Here is a 23,719-nt window from a genome sequence, read left to right as displayed (position 1 = left end):
AGCAACGGAATTTGGCAGGATATATTTGCAGTCTCTCTACTAGCGGGCTTGTGCCTGGCTCCTGTCCTCACCGGATTTGCACAGGCAGAGATGCAGACCTCCTCCGTCCCTGCCTCCCCTCTCACGGACGGACAGTTAGTACGCCTGCTATGTGGCCTCAAGGATTTGTTTGCCACTTTGCATGTGTGTGGCAAGTAGCAGCGCCTTGGGAGCACCAGTGAGAGTTGGAGGGTTAGGAGATCCATTCCCTGTGTCTGCAGTCATGGGATTGTTGTCTATCACATGACGGTGTATGTTTTCATTCCACAGAGTGGGAAGTGACGGAGACAGGATGTTTGTGTTCCTGTGTTCCGTGAAGTGGGACTATTGTTCTTTGTTCTTTCTCTTTGCTGTCTGATGCTAGAGAGAGTTGGAGCCAAGTTGCAGTGCTCCGTGTGTGTTTATATGTAAATAAAGTAGATTAGCCAAAATGCTGAGTTGCTGAGGTCTGTCACGCATGATGCGCAAACTCTGCAGATCCCTAAGTGTGCCAGTGTCGGTTGGCATCGGTCGCTGTGATGTTCCGGCTGAAGAAAGCTTATGAAGCTCCCGAACAATCGACCAGGAGGGAGAGAACATGCCAGTCGGGCATGTGTCTCTGCCAGTTCCTGCTCGAGTGTAGGCCGAGCTCCTGACACCCACCAGCCCTGATCTCGGCGTTGTGGGTGCATGTGTGTGTCCTGCTTGCGGTCCCACCAATGGGTGTGACCAGTCAATTGGGAACCTGGAGCAAAGCTTTCTCTGTAATGGCACCCAGTTGTGGAACACTCTCCCCTCAGAGGCACAGACGGCTACTACACTGATGCACTCCCTCCACCCCAAGTTTTCAGCCTGGTTTTTCTGCCTCTGTCTGAATCAGTTCTTGGCATCTGTCTGTCTCAGGAGACAATGGAGGAGTGCGCCTTTGCGGGTGAGGTCAAACTGTTGGAGACTTACAGCGCCTGCTGTGGCTGTAGAAACTGATGCAGAAGAGACATGTTTTGTTGCAGCTGGGGCAGATGAAGGCACCCTGTTGTGCTGCTGCAGGTGCGCTGCGGCTTTTCTTCTCTCTCTGCTCCTCCCAGCGGCCATTTTTCCTCTGGTCACTGCTATGGATGCACAACCTGAGTGTCTGTCTCCAGGCACTGCGGTTGTCCGCATGGGATTCCCACACAGCAGGCTTAACGTTGGCAACCTTTTCGGTACTGGCCCCGACTTGGTAGAACACTCTGTCACAAGAGACCAGGGCCCTGCGGGATTTGACATCTTTCCTCAGGGCCTGCAAGATGGAGCTGTTCCGCCTGGCCTTCCGCTTGGATTCACTCTGACCCCTTATATGGGATTTGGTATACAGTCATACCTCGGAATAAATATGCTTCAGGATAAGGATTTTCGGGTTGCGCTCTGCGGTGACCCGGAAGTAATGGAGCGCGTTACTTCTGGGTTTCGCTGCTTGCACATGTGCAGATGGTCAAAATGACGTCACGCGCATGCGTGGAAGTGGCAAAATGTGACCTGCGCAGGTGCAGAGTCGCATCTTACGCTCTATTCAGGATGCGAACAGGGCTCCGGAATGGATCCCGTTCGCATCCCAAGGTACCACTGTATAAATTTTCCCTTGGCGTTTTTGCTGGCCCATGTAGAACCAGCATGGATAGCTGGCTCAGGTGAATATCTGATGTTTCCTCCCTTTATGGTCTTGATTTATGGTCTACTACTAAAATGAGGCTGCATTTTAAGCAGAATTTTAAGCTGTATTTTAAGCCGTATTTTAATTAACTGGTTTTTCCCCCTATTATGTTTTATTGTAATTTATATTCGGCGTTAGCTGCCCTGAGCCCGGCCCTGGCAGGGGAGGGCGGGATTTAAAGAAAAAAATATTATTATTATTATTATCATTATTATCATTATTATTATTATGTTTGCAGGGTTGGTCTGCCAACTGGCCTGGTGCCAGAAGCCAGCTCCCCATAGAGCACATCCTTGGGCATCCTGCCATCTTCCACTCTGTGGACAGGACCAAGCCAGCATAGACATCACTAAGACAGGAGTGTGAACGTGCTGGGAGTATGGGCCTGGAAGAGAACTTCTTTGTTCGAGACTCTGTCCTGCCACGGGAGGATGTCCAGAATCTTCCTGCCACAGTGCCTGGGAAGGCGTTGAGGCTTTGCTTCTGGCCGTTGTAAGTTGCCCACGACTCAGTGTGGCGTAGTGGTTAAGAACGGTGGACTCGTAATCTGGTGAACCGGGTTCGCTTCCCTGCTCCTCCACACGCAGCTGCTGGGTGACCTTGGGCTAGTCACACTTCTTTGAAGTCTCTCAGCCTCACTCACCTCACAGAGTGTTTGTTGTGGGGGAGGAAGGGAAAGGAGAATGTTAGCTGCTTTGAGACTCCTGAGGGTAGTGATAAAGCAGGATATCAAATCCAAACTCTTCTTCACTTCCATAAAGCAGCATGTTCCAACACCCAGGCTTGGTCCAGTCGACCTTCATCTCGGTATTGGACGTTAACCTCAGTAATCTGCTAGGATTGCTGCAATTTTATTGGTGATTTCACTCAGCTGTTAACCCATCCGAAAACAAATGTTGTAAAGCTGGCTATAAATCTGTCAAATAAATAATAAGTTAAGCATTTCCACGCATGCACACGGCACAATCTGGACAGAGTCTCCCCTTCTCTCCCTGGTACCTTTTTTTGGGGGGGGGGGTGGAGAATGCAAACTATTAAGAACAATCTGGACATGCAAACTTATTTCAACCTTTGGATCATCCTTGCTGAATCAGGGAGCTTATATATTAGGAACACACTGAAGGCATTAGGAAAGATGGCTTAGCAGGCATAGACATAATCAGTCCAACCATAATTGGTCCAACCAATCATCATCATAATCATCATATATTTATATCCCGCTTTCCCCCGACTTACAGATGAAAATAAGAACCGCTAAAAACATAGAAAATAATCATTTAAAATTGGTAGCATTAAAATATATGTAATCTATTAAATGCATACACTGTGAGATGAGCCATTGGCCCGACCCATCTTCTATATATATAATTTTTAAATTAAATTTTCTGTTTTACAATTAAAATGCTCATTTCAACATCCTTGAGATATCAATGACTTCCCTTCTTCTCTTTCCATGGTTCATTTTGCACATCATAAATCCCTGCATATTTTACAAAAACTAAACCATTCAGTATTCCATTATTGCATCCATCAAAACTTATATATGCTGCTGAATTTATCTTAATGCTGCCAACATTTTCAGCTGTACACAATTTCCCCCTATATATCCAATAAACGTTTCCCAATCTAAACGTATGTTCTTCTTGTTCTCTTATTCTATATGTTAAGTCTGTGAGTTGTGCATATTTTGTCAACTTAAGTTGCCATTCTTCTTTGGTTGGGACCTCGCTCGTTTTCCATTTTGGGGCTAACGAAACACGGACGGCAGTAGTAGCATACATAAATAACCTTTTTTTACACCTGTTTTTTCTTCCTCTTCTTCTGTTCTTATAGTGATGTGATTGTGCAACGGCAGCCTCACACTTCCAAGTGCAAAAAATTGATCCTATTTTGAAAAGAAAAAAAAGCCTTCCTTATTTTTAATGTCTGATTTTAGCAGTAATTTTAATGTATATTTTATGTAAACTGCTTAGAGGTATTGATGATTATGTGGTGCATAAACAAAAAATAATCTGAATTAAGATGCTTAGCTATCTAATTGGATGCAGTCACGATAGTCCTCCATTTTCTGTTCATTCAATATGGGGGATTTTTCCACTGCCTCAGAAACTCCCATTGAACTTTCAAACACACACACACACACACCATTCTCCAGAGGGTTCCCTTGGGGATAAAAACATCAATGTGCCTTAGGGAGGAGACAGCTGCCAGAAGGGGGGAGGGGAGCAGGCGGAGGATTAAGCCTGATGAACAAACCTAAATGAACCTATTTGCATCCTCTGGATGGAACAAACTCCTACAGGCTGAGTTAATGGAAGGGATGCTGCAATCTTTGCCATTGCTGTAAATGAAAAAGCCAGAGATGGCTTGCGCACTCTGACTACGTTAGGGGACGCGGTTGGCGCTGTGGTCTAAACCACTGAGCCTCTTGGGCTTGCCAATCAGGTCGGCGGTTCAAATCCCTGCAACAGAGTGAGCTCCCATTGCTCTGTCCCAGATTCTGCCAACCTAGCAGTTCGAAAGCATACCAGTGCAAGTAGATAAATAGGTACCGCTGTGGCAGGAAGGTAAACGGCGTTTCCATGCGCTCTGGTTTCCGTCACGGTGTTCCTTTGTGCCAGAAGTGGTTTACTCCTGTTGGCCACATGACCCAGAAAGATGTCTGTGGACAAACGCCGGCTCCCTCGGCCTGAAAGCGAGATGAGCACCACAACCCCATAGTTGCCTTTGACTGGACTTAACTGTCCAGGGGTCCTTTGCCTTTTTTTTTAACCTTAGTAGGCAGGAACTCTCCTCCTTCAGAGCTAGGTGGAGGTGGGCAGGCCACCTTCTCACGTAGGGGGGAAATATTGTGTCAAAATATAAAATCCATGGACTCCAATTTGCATCACCATGGCCAGTGCCAATGGGAGTTGTAGTTTAGCAGGATCTGTGAGCTACCCATTATGTCCACTAAAGGGGCAATGGGGGGGTCTCAATTCTATGTTGTGGTGTGGCTTTTGCCTCAATAAACATCTTAGCCCGGCTTTTTTCAGCCAAACTCACCAGAAGTCAGTTCTGGCACTGCACCTCTCTTAAAAAATTATACTTTGCACGTTTATACATTTCACTAATTTTACAATCATTAAATTTTTTAATGATTTTACAAACCTTAAATTTATTATTTTACACTAATTTTACAAACCTTAAATTTATTATTAATATCATCCACATATCCAGATTAATTTAATTTGCTCCTTTAAATATATACTCTTATGAAACTGCAGGTTGTTACAATAATCCGCCCAGAGTGGCTGAGGAAACTCAGCCAGATGGGCGGGATATAAATAATAAATTATTATTATTATTATTATTATTAATTCACCTTAATCTTCAAGGTGCCACGAAACTTTTTTGTGGTTCCGGGCCACAGCTCAGCAGTAGTGTTTGTGTGTTGCATATATATATATATATATATATATATATATATATATATATGTATATGGGGTAGACAACCTGTGGCTCTAGGTAGTTGTTGGACTCCAGGTCCCATCAGCCCCTGCCAGAGGGCCAATAGTCAGGGATGATGGGAGTATATGTCCGGTGTCAGAGGGATCCAACTGCCCCCATCACTACTTCATAAGGTGCAGGAAGATCTCCCCCAGTACAGCAGTAAGAGATATGCGTGGCAGGGCAGAAGTCCTCTGGCTTCATCCATGGCACCTCTGAGGATCAGGAAGGAATGTAGGAAGCTGCTCAATACTGAGCTGGCTCCATTATTCTACGTAGCTCAGTATAGCCTCCCCAGGGTTCAGGCTACTTGGAGATGCCAGAATGAATTACGAAGAAAGGCAGCGGCGTTCAGGACTTTCCAGTTAAGAGAAAAGCTGAGTAATTTTAGAACTTTGGGGAAATGATGCATGGCTTGGGATAGCTCACTTGGTAGCGCATGACCCTGTTAATCTCAGGGGTTGAGGGTTCAAGCCCCATATTGGGAAAAAGATTCCTGAATTGCAGAGAGGTGGACTATAGATGACTCTCCTGGTCCCTTCCAATTCTACGATTCCAAGCAGGTGGAGAAAAATTTTCTTTCTCTCTCACACAACACTAAAACTTGTAGACATCCAGTAAATGTTGGGAGATTGAGGACAGGTAGCAGTGACAAACCTAGGCAGCATCTTAAAAAGCAGAGACATCACCTTGCCGACAAAGGTCCGTATAGTTAAAGCTATGGTTTTCCCAGTACAGTGGTACCTTGGGTTACATACGCTTCAGGTTACATAGGCTTACATTCTGCTAACCCAGAAATAGTACCTTGGGTTAAGAATTTTGCTTCAGGATGAGAACAGAAATCGGGCTCCGGCGGTGCGGCAGCAGCGGGAGGCCCCATTAGCTAAAGTGGTGCTTCAGGTTAAGAACAGTTTCAGGTGAAGAACGGACCTCCGGAACAAATTAAGTACTTAACCCGAGGTACCACTGTAGTGATGTATGGAAGTGAGAGCTGACAGCCAAAGAATTGGTGCTTTTGAATTATGGTGCTGGAGGAGACTCTTGAGAGTCCCATGGACTGCAAGAAGATCAGACCTCTCCATTCTGAAGGAAATCAGCCCTGAGTGCTCACTGGAAGGACAGATCCTGAAGCTGAGGCTCCAAGACTTTGGCCACCTCATGAGAAGACTCCCTGGAAAAGACCCTGATGTTGGGAAAGATGGAGGGCACAAGGAGAAGGGGACGACGAGGACGAGATGGCTGGACAGTGTTCTCAAAGCTACCAGCCTGAGTTTGACCAAACTGCAGGAGGCAGTGGAAGAAGAAGAAGAAGAGAAGAGTTTGGATTTGATATCCCACTTTATCACTACCCTAAGGAGTCTCAAAGTGGCTAACATTCTCCTTTCCCTTCCTCCCCCACAACAAACACTCTGTGAGGTGAGTGGGGCTGAGAGACTTCAAAGTGACTGGCCCAAGGTCACCCAGCAGCTGTATGTGGAGGAGCGGGGACACGAACCCGGCTCCCCAGATTACTAGATTACCACTCTTAACCACTACACCACACTGGCTCTCGGAAGACTCCTGGAAGACAGGAGTGCCTGGCGTGCTCTGGTCCATGGGGTCACGAAGAGTCAGACACGACTAAACAACTAAACAACAACAAAAAGCCCCTCTTGACAAAGAGCATTGTTAAACTGTGGAACTCCTTCCTGCAGGAGGCAATGGTGGCCAGCAACCCTGAGTGACTTTGAAGTTTAAAAGAGGGTTAGACACATTCATGGGAGGAAGGGGCTATCGGTGGCTACTGGCCACGATGGCTATTCTTGTGCTTGGGTTCTGCTTGATGGTCGGTCACTGTGAGAACAGGATGCTGGGCTAGATGGACCACTGGCCTGATCCAGCAGGCTTTTCTCAGGCCAGGATTGCACCTTCTGGATTGAATCCTGCATGCAGCGGGCCCAGGAGAACATGCTGGAGAACTGATGCCACAGTAGACAATTTTTGCACTCCATGGGCAAAAAACAAGGTAACTAAAGGCAGGTTCCTTTGTGGTTTCTCCTTACATTTTTAAAAAACGGGAGGGCGTTTTATTCTCCCCCCCCCGCACCCCCGATGCATGCTCCCATCCCCATTATATTTTAAGAGAGAGTTCCCTGCGCGATGAGGAGACGATGATCTGCGCTGTGGCGAAACAAAGAGCAAAGTCGGTGGGTGGCAACCGCAGCGGAGATGCAGAAAACAAGAATTATTATTTAAAAAATGAAAATCAGATCAACCCTAAGAGGGGCAGCTTGAACTCCTTCGCCCAGACGCCCCAACTCCAGTTCTGCGCCTGGCCACTTCTAGCAGCGCCCTTGCTTGCGCCGACCCCCTTGGATCGCGGCGCACCTGCTGGGGCACCCCCACCCACCCAACTCCCAGTGCGCGCCCCCCCTAAAAAAACAACACACCACCACCCAAGCCAGCTCCGTCCTCCTCCCGTCGGGCGCCGATCCCCGGCTGCAGCCGGGGGAGGAATACCGCGAGAGTTGCAAGCGGCTTCCCTCGGCCCGGCTGCGAAGGTAGGGAGAGGGGGGAAAGCGCGCGCGGGGGGTGGGCGCATGGTTGTGGTTGTGTGTCTCTGTGTGTGTGTGTGTGTGTGTGTGTGTGTGTGTGTGTGTGTGTGTGTGTGTGCAAGTGTGCGAGCGACGTGGTGGCGGCGGCGAGGGGGGGTCTCCGCGCATGAGCCGGCGGCGGCGGCGGCGGCGAGGGCGCTTTGGCCGTGCGCATCGCTGTGCGCGCCCGGGCCCCGCCGGCCGAGCGAGCGAGAGGAGCGCGCTGCCCGCCCGCGCCGAGGTAAGCCCGGAGCCCCCCGCCGGTGCCCGGCCCTCGCCTCGCCTCCCTCCGGCCCTTCCCCACCCGGAGAGGGGCTTTTACTCCGCCCGGTGGCCCCGGCCCGGCCTCGCCGGCCGCCTCCCCAAGGCTCGCCCGCTTCCTTGCGCCCCGCGGAGCTGGAGAGACCCCGGGCGAGGAGGAGGAGGAGGAGGAGGAGGAGGGCGAGGGGGCCAGCAGCGCCTTCCCCAAACCCCTCTCTCCTTTCCCCCCACCCCTCCCTCCTTTTCCTTTCCTCCCATCCCTCTCTCTCTCTCTCTCTCTCTCTCTCTCTCCCTTCCTTCCTTCCTCTCTCTCTCTTTCTCCTCCTTCTACATAAAAAGTCGCCATTTTGCTTCATTGCTTTTCCTGGGCTTTTTAATTAATTATTTTGTATGCCTTCCGCCCCCCCCTTTTAACACCGCCCCACGCGCTCGCCCCAAAGAGGGGTGGGGGTGGGAGGCAGATTTCCTTTTCTTCCTTTCGGTCTATTTATATGTCTTTTTCTTCTTTTTCCTCCACCCCTCCACCCCCTCCGCACCTTATTTTGCGGGCGCGGAGATCAAACGATCGCGGGTGGAGGGCGGCTGTTGCTGTTGGTGGTAGGGGGTTTATTTATGTGTATATATGTGGTTTTTTTAAATTTCTCGGATCCCCCCCCCTTTTGCAACCCTCTCCCTTCCCAAACCCTCCTGCTTCTTCTTGCCCCCTGCAAGATTTTAATTTTTTTTTAAGCAAGCGAAACACCCATCTCTCTCTTTTGCATTCTCCGCCAGCCCTGCATTTTGCTTGATTATTCGAGCTTATTTTTTTGGGAATTGGGGAAGGGAAAGAAGCGGGGGGCGGGGGGAAGCAACCGAGTTCTGGAAATGTGGAAAAGGAGAGAGGAATAGCAAAGCTTTCGAGTGCTTTGCTGCTTTGGAAAGCTCCCCTTGGAAGTGGACTAGAGTTGGGTGAGCTTGTCTTCTCTCCCCCCCCCCCCATTGCAAACTAAGCGGCCTCGCCCCTGGGCAGCGACAGGTGGTGCGACCCCCCCCCCTTCTCCAACACACAGATCGTGCGCTTGGTGTTAGGCACACTTGCCGAAAGTGGTGCAGAGCGAGAGGTGGGTGGGGCCCAGGTGAAGATGCTTGACCTACCTGGTCAGGTCACTTGGAGGTCACGAGGGCAACCAGCTCTTGGGGGCCGCCTGCCCTGCCCAGAGGTCAAGGTCAACAGGACCTGAACGACTTCCCTCCTTAATCCATGTGATCCTGGCTTGAGCGCACGGATGCACAAGTGCCTAGATTGAGAAACTGGTGTTTTTTGGGAAGAAGAGGTGTGCAATCTGAGCCCTGGATCCCTGGCAGTGATGCTGCAGCGGTGCAGCTCCCCATCGCAGCGCACCTGCTTTCGGGGCTGGGCCAAACGGTGGTGACCCTCCTGCTGCCTACAGGCGGACCTCGTCCTTTGGGGCGCCTGGTGCGTCTCAGATGCCTGGCCCCTGGGCCGTGCCTTTGCCCCGAGGCGCTTTTGTGCACCATGCAGCAGCGAGGCAACTGGAGAGAGAGAGAACAGGCAGCGAACATCACCGTTTTCTTAGCAGGCTGGTAGGAAGACCAGCGCAGGCTCACCCCGGTCCAACCCCTAGATAGGGCCAGGAAAGGCTCCCTGCCTGAAACCCCCTGGGGAGACGCTGCCAGTCAGTGTAGGCAGTATTGAGCTGGGTGGATCAATGGTGCGACTCAGTGCAAGGCAAGTTGCTTAATTCGGAAACGTGAGAACTGGGGCAGTTTTAGCCACAGAGCTGAAGCACAGAAGGTATCCTGGTCAACTCCAGGTAGGGGTGGGAATGCCTCCTACCTGAACCCCTTGAGGGATGCTGCCAGTCAGTGCTGGGCTATGTGAGCCAGTTATCTGCAAGGCAGATTCTGATGTTCCTGTGTCCCCCACCTTCTTAAGGATTATGGGGGGCTAGAGGCCCTGAAAAAGGAAATAGAGATCTTGGAAGAGGCTGCGGGATTATAAGCCCCGCCTGACCCAATCACCCCATTTATTTGGCAGGGTATGGGTGCTAACGAAACATTTCTGCTTTCGGTTTTGATCCCTGCAGTACACACCTCCTGCTACTTCTTCCTCAAAACCCACCTTTCCTACCCAAACCTAAGCATCCTGGAAATTTTCTATACAAGATGGGACCATCAGCAGCCGCGGGTCACAATAGCTAAGTCGAACCTCCACATTCAAAGGCAGTCTAGCTTTCAATATTAGTTGCGGGGGGGGGGCGCATTTTGCTTTTGCATTCTTATGGTTGCCCTGGGGGCACCTGATGGGTCTGTGTAGGAAACGGGATGCTCAGTTAGGTAGACTTTTTGGTTTGAGCTCGTTGGGCTTGTCTTAATGTGTTAATTGCATTTTCTTTCTTCGCCTTTTGGTATCCTTCTATCTCTTTGTAAGCTCCTTGGGGCAGGGATTCCCTCTTCCCTTCCGCTCATATTAACTGTAACATGCCACATGGATTAATGGCAGAATGTCATCTTATGTAATCGGGCTGCATTATCAGAGAAGGCAAGTTTTCAGGGGTATTATCCATCTGGAGCAAAGCTTGCCGTCTAAACTTGATGTCTGTAGTGGAATATTTTGCATGTCTTGCAGAAGCAAGGCCTGGAATCATATGAGGATGCTGTAGCTTAATGATGGTTCGATTTGTTAAGGGCACAGCTGCCTTTGCCCGTCTCAGGGTGGTAGTCAACAAAGTTTTACTCCGAATAGACCCATTGAAATTAATGGACCAAATTCAGCCATGTTCATTCCTCACAGAGGATCATGCGCTGAGTAAAACTTAGTTGAATACAGTCATACCTTGGCTCCCAAACAAATCGGCTCCTGAACGATCGAAACCTGGATGTGAGTGTTCCGGTTTTCGAACTATTTTTGGAAGCCGAATATCCGGCGCGGCTTCCGATTGGCTGTAGGAGCTTCCAGTCAGCCAATCAGAAGCTGCACTTTGGTTTCCAAGTGTTTGGGGAGTCAAAGGAACTTCTGGAACGGATTCCATTTGACTCCCAAGGTATGACTGTACCACCCTAAGAGTCTTGGAGGGTAGGTCACTATTATTTCCCATTTCACAGGGAGAAAAACTGAGGCTGACAAATTTGCAGGTGTACCTAAGAGTGAGCTCCAATCCCCGGGCAAATTATTCGCTGGGTTCTACTGATTATTTGCTCAGAAAGTTTTTTTTAGAAAAGGATAAGTCAGATACAGAGTCTTGGAATTCCTGGGCATTTGTTCCTCCTTTAGTTCCTTTCAGAAATGATTGATCGACGGCATTTAACATCCCTTAAAATTATCATTACGGTGTTTTCACATTTGCCTTTTTACGCCTGCTGGCAGCGCGGTGTGGGAGGCGATCGTTAATCCTCTGAGAAAGGAACCTTGAAATCATGGGATGCGCACACAGATTTCCCGTTCAACTGATGGAGGGGAATTATACCCGTTTTAAAGCTTATCCGTTTAGAAGTGCTGTGCACGGAATCTGTTCCATTCAAAACAGGTTTCTTTTCTTTTTGTTCCCACCCCCATTTTAAATGCAAGGTCTGCGGAAGCGAGGAAAAGGAAAAGAGTCCGTTTTTAATTTAATCCAGGCTTTGGCGGGTGGGCGGAGAAATAGAGCTGTTCGTGTCCAAGAACTTTTGTTGTAAGAAACTCACACACACACAAAAACGCCACACCAACAAAAAAACTCTACATATCTTGCATAAAATGAAAGGGAAGGGAATTGTAGAAATCAGTAGGTGGCTAGGAAATCATTCTCCTGTCGCACAGACCTATGTTTACTGCAGCAAACAACTTCCTAAACTGTGCTTTGCCTAGTAACCCGTGTGTGTGTGTGTGTGTGTGTGTGTTTAACCCTTTCCTCACTGTCATTTTCTCCCCTGCAACACGTTCCTTCCAAGCCATCTCTCCCCAAACAGCATTCAAGTCCGCAAATAAATCTGGTGGGGTTTGTGCAACAACTCAGATGGAGGGATGGTTGGAGGAGTGCAACAGTCAAGGGGAAAGGTTTATATCCCCCGCCCCGCTCACTTGCCCAGGGATTCTCCTGTACAAATGCCCCCGTCCTGTAGGGCATCTGCTTTGCGTGGTCAGAAGGTCTCGAGTTTGATTCCCAGCATTTCCAGGCGAGGCTGGCAAACCCCTGTGTAAAATATCCTGGAGATCTGCTGCCAGTCCGTGCCAGTGTTACTGAGCCAGATAGATCAAGACAGCTTTCTGTGGTCTTGTGTCTTGTATTGCAACCATGGGTTTGGGACATTCTGCTTTAGGAGTGGGGCTGTCGGGAGTTGAGATCTTGTGTGTCGGCAAGCTTGGTGCCCTGGACGCCACTGCTGCCAGGCGGGCCAGTTCCCTGCCTAGGATGGGGCAGCTGTAGACCTTGCTGGTGGTGCCACCTTAATGATAGAGAGACCTGCATCCTCGTTGAGATGCTGTTACTAGGGCGCTTGGGGAAGCCTGCTCCAGACCTCCCCAAACCTGGAGCTTCTCCCAAGCTGAATAATGGTAACGTCCCAGCCACTCTGGGCAGGTCCAGCACATAAAAACAATATACAGTGGTACCTTGGTTCTGAAACTTAATCTGTTCCGGAAGTCTGTTCCAAAAACCAAAGCGTTCCAAAACCAGGGCGTGCTTTCCCATAGAAAGTAACGCAAAATGGATTAATCCGTTCCAGACTTTTAAAAACAAATCCTAAAACAGCAATTTAACATGAATTTTACGATCTAACGAGACCAATAAAATGAAAGCAATAAACAATGTACTGCAGTCACACAATCAGTCGCTGAACCGGGTTCCACACAGTCACAAAAACAAAACAAAAAGAGCCGCAAAAACAAAAAAGGCAAAATAAATAGCAAAAACAGACCGACCTCAGCGTAACACTCAAAACGGAAGTGTGGCACTCAGATTGGAAGGGTAACTCTCAAATCGTCACTGTAACACTCAAAACGGAAGCATAATACTCAAAACGTAAGTGTGGCACTCAAATCAGAAGTGTAACACTCAAAACAGCGCATGTTTGGCTTCCGAAAACAGTTCGCAAACCGAAACACTTCCGGGTTTGCAGTGTTTGGGTTCCAGGTTGCTTGAGTAGCAAGGCATTTGAGAACCAAGGTACCACTGTAACATCAAACATTAAAAACTTCCCTATCCAGGGCTGCCTTCAGATGTCTTCGAAAAGTTGTATAGTTTTTTATCTGTTTGACATCTGGGAGGAGGGCATTCCCTCGGCGCTGGACCTCAGCGTCCGGGCTGAACGATGGGGGTGGAGACACTCCTTCAGGTATACAGGACCAAGGCCGTTTAGGGCTTTAAAGGTCAGCACCAACACTTTGAATTGTTCTCAGAAGCGTTCTCAGAAGCGTACCATTGAAGGTCTTTTAGGACACTTAACTTAATGAAAAGTATGCAGGCTGTCAGTGTGGGATGTCACCTGAGTGCAAGGCCTCCGTGAAGTTTCAAATATCCTCTTTTTAAAAATTAACATTAGCGGACATATGTGCACTTTTAAACATGATTGTTAATATTTTATTAAGAGAATTTCAGTTAAAGGAAATAAAGTGGAGAAAGAGAGAAAGAAAGGGGGAGCAAAACAGTGCAGTGTTTTGTTTTTACAATATGTGCAGTCCTGACAACAAATTTTAAAACGGAGCTGGCTTGCGCTTTGGTGCAAAGCACTGGCGTTTATTGACGTACTTGACTTTAAAAACGCAGACATACTGGAAAAGTTGCACAATATTTTACTAGAAACATTTGAAATACATGAGTGTTTGTGTGTGTGTGTGTGTGAGGGAAACACCCACAACAATCGAAGCTTAAAAATAAAATATTTATTAAAAACAGAACCCACAAAATGTTTATTGTTCCAAATTACACAAAATTAGCTGAATGTATTAATGAACTGAATTAGGAAGAACAGACTCCTCAAGACAGTCATGGAATACATTCCAGGTATTGCTTTGCGTGTTTACTCAGAAGCAAGTGGCACTAAACTAAAGGGAGATTACTTCCAAGTAAGAGTGCATGAGTTATTTTACAGCCAGTGCAATTTGCGATAGTTGTTGCTGCTTAACACTGGGGCAAACAAAAAAACCCCATTTATTTCTGTTAATAAAGATTGAGGAAATGGGACCAGAACACTAAGCAGATGTATGGCGAAGTAGATCGAATCAGTATCTTTACTACGCCGCAGCAAGACAGGTTGGTAACTAGGGGTGGCGCAATAGCAACGATAATGTGATTAAATAATAATAATAACACCAGACCCAAACCTGGAGCAGCCAAACACTTTCTGCATTTCAGAAATGAGGAAGGTAAAGGTAAAGGGACCCCTGACCATTAGGTCCAGTCGTGGCCGACTCTGGGGTTGTGGTGCTCATCTCACTCTACTGGCCAAGGGAGCCGCCGTACAGCTTCCGGGTCGTGTGGCCAGCATGACTAAGCCGCTTCTGGCGAACCAGAGCAGCGCATGGAAACGCCTTTTACCTTCCCACCAGAGTGGTACCTATTTATCTACTTGCACTTTGACGTGCTTTCGAACTGCTAGGTTGGCAGGAGCTGGGACCGAACAATGGGAGCTCACCCCGTCGCGGGGATTCAAACCGCCGACCTTCTGATCAGCAAGTCCTAGGCTCTGTGGTTTAACCCACAGCGCCACCCACATCCTAAGAAATGAGGAAACAGACGGTCTAATTGGTTATTAGTATAGGCTTAGGGATTCAGGGGCGCTGAATGGGGGACGAGACCCCCCCATTTTCAAGGAGGGTGCTGGGGTCCCTCAGTATTTTGCGGCCACAACGTGCCCCGCCGGGTCTACGTGCCACCGTGATGGGCCTTGGGCCTCCCTCCACCATGTGACATCACACACGTGTGTCGGGGGGACCCCCAGCGTTGGGCGGAACCCGGCACGTATGTCGGCGCTGTCCGCACCTCTGCTTTCCCCATGCCTAAAAGCACAGGTCCAGGCAGTTTTCCATTTGCCACCCGCCACTTTCCCCAGGAAAACCCAGTTGGCATTCAGCGGTATGGTGCTGGTTTTCCAAGGAGAGAGGCAAACTGGAGTGTGGATGAGCCCTCAGTTCCCAAACTTGTGTCTGGGCTGGACCTCACTAGATGGAAAGTGGGCGCTCTCAGAATTTTTAATCTTTACAGATGACTAGCATGTCAGGGATGGTTTTTCCCTCCTAAAAAGTAAGGGGAAATGTGTGTGCATCTTATGGAGCGAACGCAGGCTGCAAAGCTATCCCAGAAGCCAGAACAGCAAGAGGGATCGTTACTTTTGCTGCGCAGCGATCCCTCTTGCTGTTCTGGCTTCTGGGATTCAGAATATTTTTTTTCTTGTTTTCCTCCTCCAAAAACTAGGTGCGTCTTATAGAGCGAAAAATACGGTAGTTCTTTCCTCCCCAGCATAAGTTTATATAGTTTTGATGTTTTAAATCCAGCTTATGAGTCTCTGAACGGTTCAACCCAGAAAGAAACCGCCGTTTCAGGCAGAACCAGGCCATTGCTTCTTGATTTGCAATGGGGGTAGTCACCTGAGTTTTACTCTCTGCGGTGGCTTCCCATCTATGGAATGCTCTCCCTGGGGAAGTTCGCCTGGCACCTTCATTATACACCTTTAGGCGCCAGGCAAAAACATTCCTTTTTAACCAGGCCTTTGGGTGATCTGATTTATATCCTATGCTCTTTTAAAATGTGATTTTTGGGGGGGGGGTTGCTATTGGGCTGTTGTTTTTATTTTTATTAGTTATTTTGTGGTTTTATATCATGATTTTATTCTGTGAACAGCCCTGAGACCCCCCGGCAGTATATAAATTCAATCAATCAACAAAAATTAGACTCAAGAGGAAACCCATTGAAATCAATAAGCCTAACGAAGGGCTCATCCAGACGGTCTTTTGTGAATAGTTTCTAGGCCCAGGTCCAAGTGATTGTGTGTGTGTTTTGTCCTGACACTTTCTCCAGGAAAACCTACTTTTTACTGCTGTATTGGAGTGAACGGCAATTGGGTTCCCCACAGATTGACATTTGCTCCGAATCAACGGTAAAACGGCAAGGCGATAGCCTTCCAGTTTGGTCGCCATCACATCCTCCTGTGAGCTGAATGAAGATGTCCATTATTTTTTGCACTTTTGATTCCTCTAGCATTCAACTTTGCTGCTTGTCCATGAGTTCTGGCGTTGTAAGAGGGAGAAAAAGTTTTGTCTGTCTACATTGGTGTTTTCCAAACTCTGCTCCCCAGCTGTTTTCTGGACTACAACTCCAATCATCCCTAGTTGGCAAGACCAGTGGTCAGGGATGATGGGAATTGTAGTCTGAAAAAAACAGATGGAGACTCACATTTGGGAAACCCTGGTCTATATCCTTTACTTGACTCTTCAAAGAGAGCACCACCCCATCCAAAAGAGGCTGGATCGCAGATTCTAGACCAGCTGCTCTCCAGGAGAGTGATAACCTCTGCATTGTGCATGGATCCTGTCCACATCTCTTCTGTTCTGGCACATAAGAAGATGATGGTTCTCAGTTCTGCAAATCCAATATCTAACTTCACCCCTGGCTTCCACCACAGTGTTAAATACTAAGCCATGTGGTTGGCGCTGTGGTCTAAACCACTGAGCCTCTAGGGCTTGCCGGTCAGAAGGTCAGCAGTTCGAATCCCCGCGACGGGGTGAGCTCCCGTTGCTCTGTCCCAGCTCCTGCCAACCTGGCAGTTCGAAAGCACGCCAGTACAAGTAGATAAATAGGTACCACTGCGACGGGAAGGTAAACAGTGTTTCCATGCGCTCTGGTTTCTGTCACGGTGTTCCATTGCACCAGAAGCAGTTTAGTCCTGCTGGCCACATGACCCGGAAATCTGTCTGTGGACAAACGCCGGCTCCCTCGGCCTGAAAGCAAGATGAGCGCCGCACCCCATAGTCGCCTTTGACTGGACTTAACCATCCAGGGGTCCTTTACCTTTACCTTTTTTACTAACCCATGGGCTTTAATCGTCCCAGAGAAATAGACAGCAAAAAAACTTGCAGAGTCAAGAGGCCTTTCAGAATTCCTTCTATCCTCCTGTTCCACGTTTTTTGCTCCAGGTTGGTTTCCCAGGTATTAAGCCTAATGTAGTCCCAGGCAAAGAGCCAGGCAGAGCCATTGACATTATTAATTAATGGCTAAGTTGCTGCAAATGGCCACATTGCAGATTAACTTTTTTTTTTAAGGGGGGGGAGGGAAGAATTGGGTCGGTCAAAGCCGAAATATAACAAAGACTTCTGTCCTGAAGGAGTGATTAAGCTAAAGCTTTGCTTTCTAGCCTGATTTGCCTGATAATCTGGTTGTTCTATAAACGCTCCCCAAGAGAAAGGAAGGAATTCTCTGCGTCAGCTCCCAGCGGTGCTCGCTTGGGCCGGGGGGGTTCTGCAAAATGACTTTCTTCCATTCTTAGGCACGGCAGAAACTACCCCGAAGGCCTTCCGTGGACCTGGGAGCAATTGGTGTTTTGCAGAAAATCTAGTTATTGCCCAGGACCAGAAACAGGTGGTGCAGGAGTGCTTAATTCCATGCATCCGCCACCAGTCACTGAACGACCACATGCACAACGTTCTTTTAAAGCGCTATGATTCCACTTTAAACAGTCATGGCTACCCGCAAAGAATTCTGGGAGCTGTAGTTTAAGCACCCTAAGAGTTGCTAGGGAAGACCCCCCCCCCCCGGTTCCTTTCACAGAGCTACAATTCTCAGTCGCTCTTCATGGGGAACTCTGGGAATTTTAGCTCTGAGTAGGATGGGGCCTGCTAGCAACTCTCGGCACCTTTAACCAAAGCTACAGCTCTCAGAATTATTTGGGTGAAGCCATGACTCTTCAAAGTGGTAAAGGTAAAGGGGACCCTGACCATTAGGTCCAGTCGTGGCCGGCTCTGGGGTTGTGGCACTCATCTCGCTTTATTGGTCGAGGGAGCTGGCGTACAGCTTCCAGGTCATGTGGTCAGCATGACTAAGCCGCTTCTGGCGAACCAGAGCAGTGCACGGAAATGTCGTTTACCTTTCCGCTGGAGCGGTACCTATTTATCTACTTGCACTTTGACGTGCTTTCGAACTGCTAGGTTGGCAGGAGCTGGGACTGAGCAACGGGAGCTCACCCCGTCGCGGGGATTCGAACCGCCGACCTTCTGATCGGCAAGTCCTAGGCTCTGTGGTTTAACCCACAGCTCTAGTGCTTTAAATTTATGGTGTGCATCTGGTTTGAAGCTGATGCATTGATATAAGCATCCTGCAGTTAAAGCTGCTCTTGTGTCTTGAATTGGGAAGGGGAGGAGATGGCTTCCAATAGGAACCTGGCTTAACTCTCATCGTTTTATAGGAAAGACCACTTAAATGATTCATACCGAGAATTTAGATAAGGCTCACGTTTCCCTGTTTAGCACAGTTTCCCCATTAATAAGGAAAATTGGAAATTTATCACTCAGATCTCCTCATTAAAACCCGCTCCCTCTCCCCTTTCTCATCATGAAAATGAGAAAAGAAGCAAAAGAGAAGAATCCTCTGCATGGAGGGTCTTTGCAAGGCCTAACAGAGAAATCATGATTATTCACTTTTTCTGTATTTGCACTTGGGCTGAGCGCATCTCCCCGAATTCATTAATGGGGGAGCTTTAACCTCAGCGGCTGTTGAATTGCTGCTATTCCTGGGCTGGGGAATCTGTGGCCCTCCAGACCTTTGCTGGACTTCAGTTCCCAGCAGCCTTGACTGCTGGCCAGGCAGGCTGGGGTTGATGGGAGTTGGAGTCCAGTGACATGTGGAGGCCTGCAGGTTCTCCAAGCCTGCGCTAATCATGTACATTTGGAAACTGGAACATGGCAGCTAGAGTGGTGATTGGGAGTGGCTGCTGAGACCATATAACACGGGTCCTGAAAGGCCTACATTGGCTCCCAGTACACTTCAGGGCACAAGTGTTGGTGTGGACCTTTAAAGCCCTAAATGGCCTCGGTCCAGTCTATCTGAAGGAGCGTCTCTCCCCCCCCCCCCATTTTTCCGCCCGGACAGTGAGGTCTAGCTCCAAGGGCCTTCTGGTGGTTCCTTCACTGCGAGAAGAGAAGTTACAGGGAACCAAGTAGAGGGCCTTCTCGGTGGTGGCGCCCACCCTGTGGAACGCTCTCCCACCAGATGTCAAGGAAATAAACAACTATCTGACTTTTGGAAGACATCTGAAGGCAGCCCTGTTTGATGTTTTACTGTGTTTTTAATATTCTGTTGGGAGCTGCCCAGAGTGGCTGGGGAAACACAGCCAGATGGGTGGGATATATTATAATTATTATTATTATTATTACACAGGAATTGGCTTCCTACTCTTGAAGAGGCAGGATCAGGCAGCTTTTTTATATAGCAGGTGACAGCTGCAACCCAAGTCTTCCTTCTATCAAGCTCCGTTCTCACGTCGAGCAATCGGCCTGCTTGATTGTGTCCTTTCTCCTTTGCTTTTAGCCATGGCAGATTCATATTCCTACAGAGGTGGAAAGAAAGTGGCTGGATCTAGCAAGACCAGCGCAGACAAAGACAGCAGCAAGGCAGAGATGAAGATAAACCCGGCGTATGAGCAGTCGAGGCTTGGTGAGTAAGCGGACCACCTTTTCCAGCTACAATGGGAAGGGCTTCGTTTGAATTAAGAGAAGCGCCATTGGCTAGGGGAACCAAAACTGGGCCCTCTATATGTTGTTGGGCTACAACTCTTGGCGTTAGCAATGGTCCGGGGTGATGGGAGTCTGAAACGCGGAAGGTGTCTTCCTGGCTACCTGTTTCCCGGCAGTGCAAGGAAATAAATACAGTGGTACCTCGGGTTACAGACGCTTCAGGTTACAGACTCCGCTAACCCAGAAATAGTACCTCGGGTTAAGAACTTTGCTTCAGGATGAGAACAGAAATCGCGCGGCGGCAGCGGGAGGCCCCATTAGCTAAAGTGGTACCTCAGGTTAAGAACAGTTTCAGGTTAAGAACGGACCTCCAGAATGAATTAAGTTCATAATTTGACAAGGTGCCCCATGATATTCTTGTAAAGAAGCTGGTAAAATGCGGTCTTGACTATGCTACCACTCAGTGGATTTGTAACTGGCTGACTGACCGAACCCAAAGGGTGCTCATCAATGGTTCCTCTTCATCCTGGAGAAGAGTGACTAGTGGGGTGCCACAGGGTTCTGTCTTGGGCCCGGTCTTATTCAACATCTTTATCAACGACTTGGATGATAGACTCAAGGGCATCCTGATCAAATTTGCAGATGACACCAAACTGGGAGGGGTGGCTAACACCCCAGAGGACAGGATCACACTTCAAAACGACCTTGACAGATTAGAGAACTGGGCCAAAACAAACAAGATGAATTTTAACAGGGAGAAATGTAAAGTATTGCACTTGGGCAAAAAAAATGAGAGGCACAAATACAAGATGGGTGACACCTGGCTTGAGAGCAGTACATGTGAAAAGGATCTAGGAGTCTTGGTTGACCACAAACTTGACATGAGCCAACAGTGTTACGCGGCAGCTAAAAAAGCCAATGCAATTCTGGGCTGCATCAATAGGAGTATAGCATCTAGATCAAGGGAAGTAATAGTGCCACTGTATTCTGCTCTGGTCAGACCTCACCTGGAGTACTGTGTCCAGTTCTGGGCACCCCAGTTCAAGAAGGACACTGACAAACTGGAACGTGTCCAGAGGAGGGCAACCGAAATGATCAAAGGCCTGGAAACGATGCCTTATGAGGAACGGCTAAGGGAGCTGGGCATGTTTAGCCTGGAGAAGAGGAGGTTAAGGGGTGATATGATAGCCATGTTCAAATATATAAAAGGATGTCACATAGAGGAGGGAGAAAGGTTGTTTTCTGCTGCTCCAGAGAAGCGGACATGGAGCAACGGATCCAAACTACAAGTAAGAAGATTCCACCTAAACATTAGGAAGAACTTCCTGACAGTAAGAGCTGTTTGACAGTGGAATTTGCTGCCAAGGAGTGTGGTGGAGTCTCCTTCTTTGGAGGTCTTTAAGCAGAGGCTTGACAACCATATGTCAGGAGTGCTCTGATGGTGTTTCCTGCTTGGCAGGGGGTTGGACTCGATGGCCCTTGTGGTCTCTTCCAACTCTATGATTCTATGATTCTAAGTTCTTAACCCGAGGTACCACTGCAGCTAGGAAGCACATACAGGTCTGGGTACTTGATAAATTAACACTTTGGTTAAATAAAAGGTACAGTCATACCTCATGTTATGTTTGCTTCAGGTTGAGCGTTTTCAGGTTGCGTCCCGCGGTGACCTGGAAGTAACGGAACGGGTTACTTCTGGGTTTCGCCACTCGCGCATGCGCAGACATGCAAAATCATGCGCAGAAGCGGCAAATCACAACCCGTGCATGCGCAGACGTGGGTTGCGTTCTGTTCAGGTTGCAAACGGCCCTCCGGAACGGATCCCATTTTCAACCAGAGGTACCACTGTATTCCATTGCCTACCAGCAAATGTTGTCCCCCACTGAAACAAAACCCAGTACTTTGGAATAGCAACTCAGATTGGAAATGGCCATTCTCAAGTTTTTTGAACTTTGGCGAGTTGAGAACACAGTTGGCTTCCAATATTGGGGGCGGTTCCTGCTCAAGTTGCCATTGCCCTTATTCAACAAACTGTCTGAACTTCCACAATCTAAATTGGTTAGGCTATTGCCTTCCGTTCAAAACGTACTCATAGAATCGCGGAAGGGGCACCCAAGGGTCATCTAGTTCAACCCAGGCCATGCAGGGATCTCAGCCACCCAACCTTTCTGTGCGGCATTAACAACATTGCACGTGGGAACAACAAGCAGCCTAGGCAGGGTCGAAAGAGATGCTTTCTGCTCGTATGAAAGCACATCCGACCAACATTATAGGTCTGGTAGGTCTTTTTCGTTTTCAAGTTTACAAGAACGCGCTGCGGAAAGGGCACAAGACAACGCAAGTGCGCAAGAATGCAGTGCAGATTGAGTAGCCTGTGCTAGTTAGCTAGAACACTCTGCATATAGTGTGCAGAGTGTTTGAGGACCGGGACATTTGCAGGGAAACCAAAATGCTTGTTTACAAAGCTATTGTACTACCAACCTTGACTCTATCCTTGTGAAACATGGACCACTTATAAACGCCATCTCCAGCTCCTCGAAAGATTCCATCGGTGGAGTCTCCAAAAATTTTTGCACATCACTTGGGAAGACAGGCAAACTAATGCCAGTATACTGGAAGAAGCAAAGATCACCAGTGTTGAAGCAATGATTCTTCAACATCAACTTTGTTGGACTGGTCATGTTGTGCGGATGCCTGATTGTCGTCTTCCAAAGCAACTACTCTATTTCGAACTCAGAAATAGAAAGCGTAATACTGGTGGTCAACAAAAGAAGTTTAAAGACTCTCTCAAGGCAAATCTTTTAAAAATGCAGTATAAACACTGCCAATTGGGAAACACTAGCCTGTGAGCGCTCCAATTGGAGAATAGCCTTTACCAAAGGTGTCATGGGCTTCGAAGACGCTTGAACTCAGGACAAAAGGGAGAAACGTGCTAAGAAGAAAGCATGCTTGGCAAACCTTCACCGTGATTAACTCTCGCACAGAAACCTATATCCTGTGGAAGGACGTGTGGATCCAGAATTGGCCTCCACAGTTACTACTGACTCCCTGTTAAAACTGTGTTCATGGAAGACAGTCTTACTCAGCTGCGAGTTATCGCCAAAGAAGAAGTGTGCTCAGCGCCAAGTCTTCTTTGTCATGCAGTAGAAAGCATTTTAAATCAGTGGACATCCAACAAAATGTAAGATGGACGGATGTATTAATTCAATCCACCATGTCATTCTTCCCCATTCTGTTTGCAGGAAATGCAACTAATGATAAAACGGAAGGCAAAAGGAAAGGGAGGCCGAAGGCAGACAGCCAGGCCCTGAAGGATATTCCGGTAAGATTTTAATCGTATTTCATTTCTTTTCTTGGGAACTGGGGAAAAGGAAGTAGAGGCAGGATAGGACAAGCTTGGTGCATTTGAGCGCAGGAGGGGGCCTGATTCTGTTCCCAGGTCTTTTCTCTGGGAAGCCTTTGATTTGATGTGAGATACTGGGGTTTGCGCGTTCAGAAATTTTGCTTTCATTCCTCTTGCATTAAGTGGGTCTTTCCCCCTCCCCTCTGCTCCTATATCACAGCTGCCTCTGATGAACCAGTGGAAAGAAGAGTTCAAGGCCCACTCCAGGGTAAAATGCCCCAACTCGGGCTGTTGGCTCGAATTCCCCAGCATCTATGGCCTGAAGTACCACTACCAGCGCTGTCAAGGGGTAAGGAGGATGGAGGTGTGTGTTCTGATTTGGTAACCCATATTTACCACTTGTGTTACTGTCTGTGCCAAATGTGGCCCCTCTTCACACTGCTTTGACCCTGCCAGAGCTTGGCTGTCTTAATTTATATCATGGGTAGGCAAACTAAGGCCCGGGGGCCGGATCCGGCCCAATCGCCTTCTAAATCCGGCCCGCGGATGGTCCGAATCAGTGTGTTTTTACATGAGTAGAATGTGTGCCTTTATTTAAAATTCATCTCTGGGTTATTTGTGGGGCATAAGAATTCGTTCATTGTTTCCCCCCCCCAAAAAAAATATAATCCCCCCCCCCTGCAAGGTCTGAGGGACAGAGGACCCCT

General features: G+C 48.2%; 1 protein-coding gene across 7 annotated transcripts in view; it reads left to right on the top strand.

The window, feature by feature from the left end:
* Window positions 1–7,351: 7,351 nt before the first annotated feature.
* The window catches only part of ZNF512B (zinc finger protein 512B), a 51,927-nt gene continuing 35,559 nt past the window's right edge, over window positions 7,352–23,719 (top strand). For 2 of the 7 annotated variants that reach the window (XM_081011150.1, XM_081011149.1), the window contains exons 1-4: window positions 7,618–7,737; window positions 19,527–19,652; window positions 22,912–22,991; window positions 23,233–23,361. In XM_081011150.1, the coding sequence (XP_080867276.1) occupies window positions 19,529–19,652; window positions 22,912–22,991; window positions 23,233–23,361 (333 nt within the window). In that variant the 5' untranslated portion in view covers window positions 7,618–7,737; window positions 19,527–19,528. Of the gene's footprint in view, window positions 7,384–7,617; window positions 7,738–7,886; window positions 8,012–14,173; window positions 14,262–19,526; window positions 19,653–22,911; window positions 22,992–23,232; window positions 23,377–23,719 lie in introns of those variants that run through there. The other 5 variants (XM_081011147.1, XM_081011148.1, XM_081011151.1 and 2 more) reach the window with 5 other exon arrangements.

The sequence above is a fragment of the Podarcis pityusensis genome, assembly GCF_964106645.2.
Source record: "Podarcis pityusensis genome assembly, chromosome: 6".
Classification (NCBI taxonomy): Eukaryota; Metazoa; Chordata; class Lepidosauria; order Squamata; family Lacertidae; genus Podarcis; species Podarcis pityusensis.
This window is presented reverse-complemented; position numbering and strand designations above follow the sequence as displayed.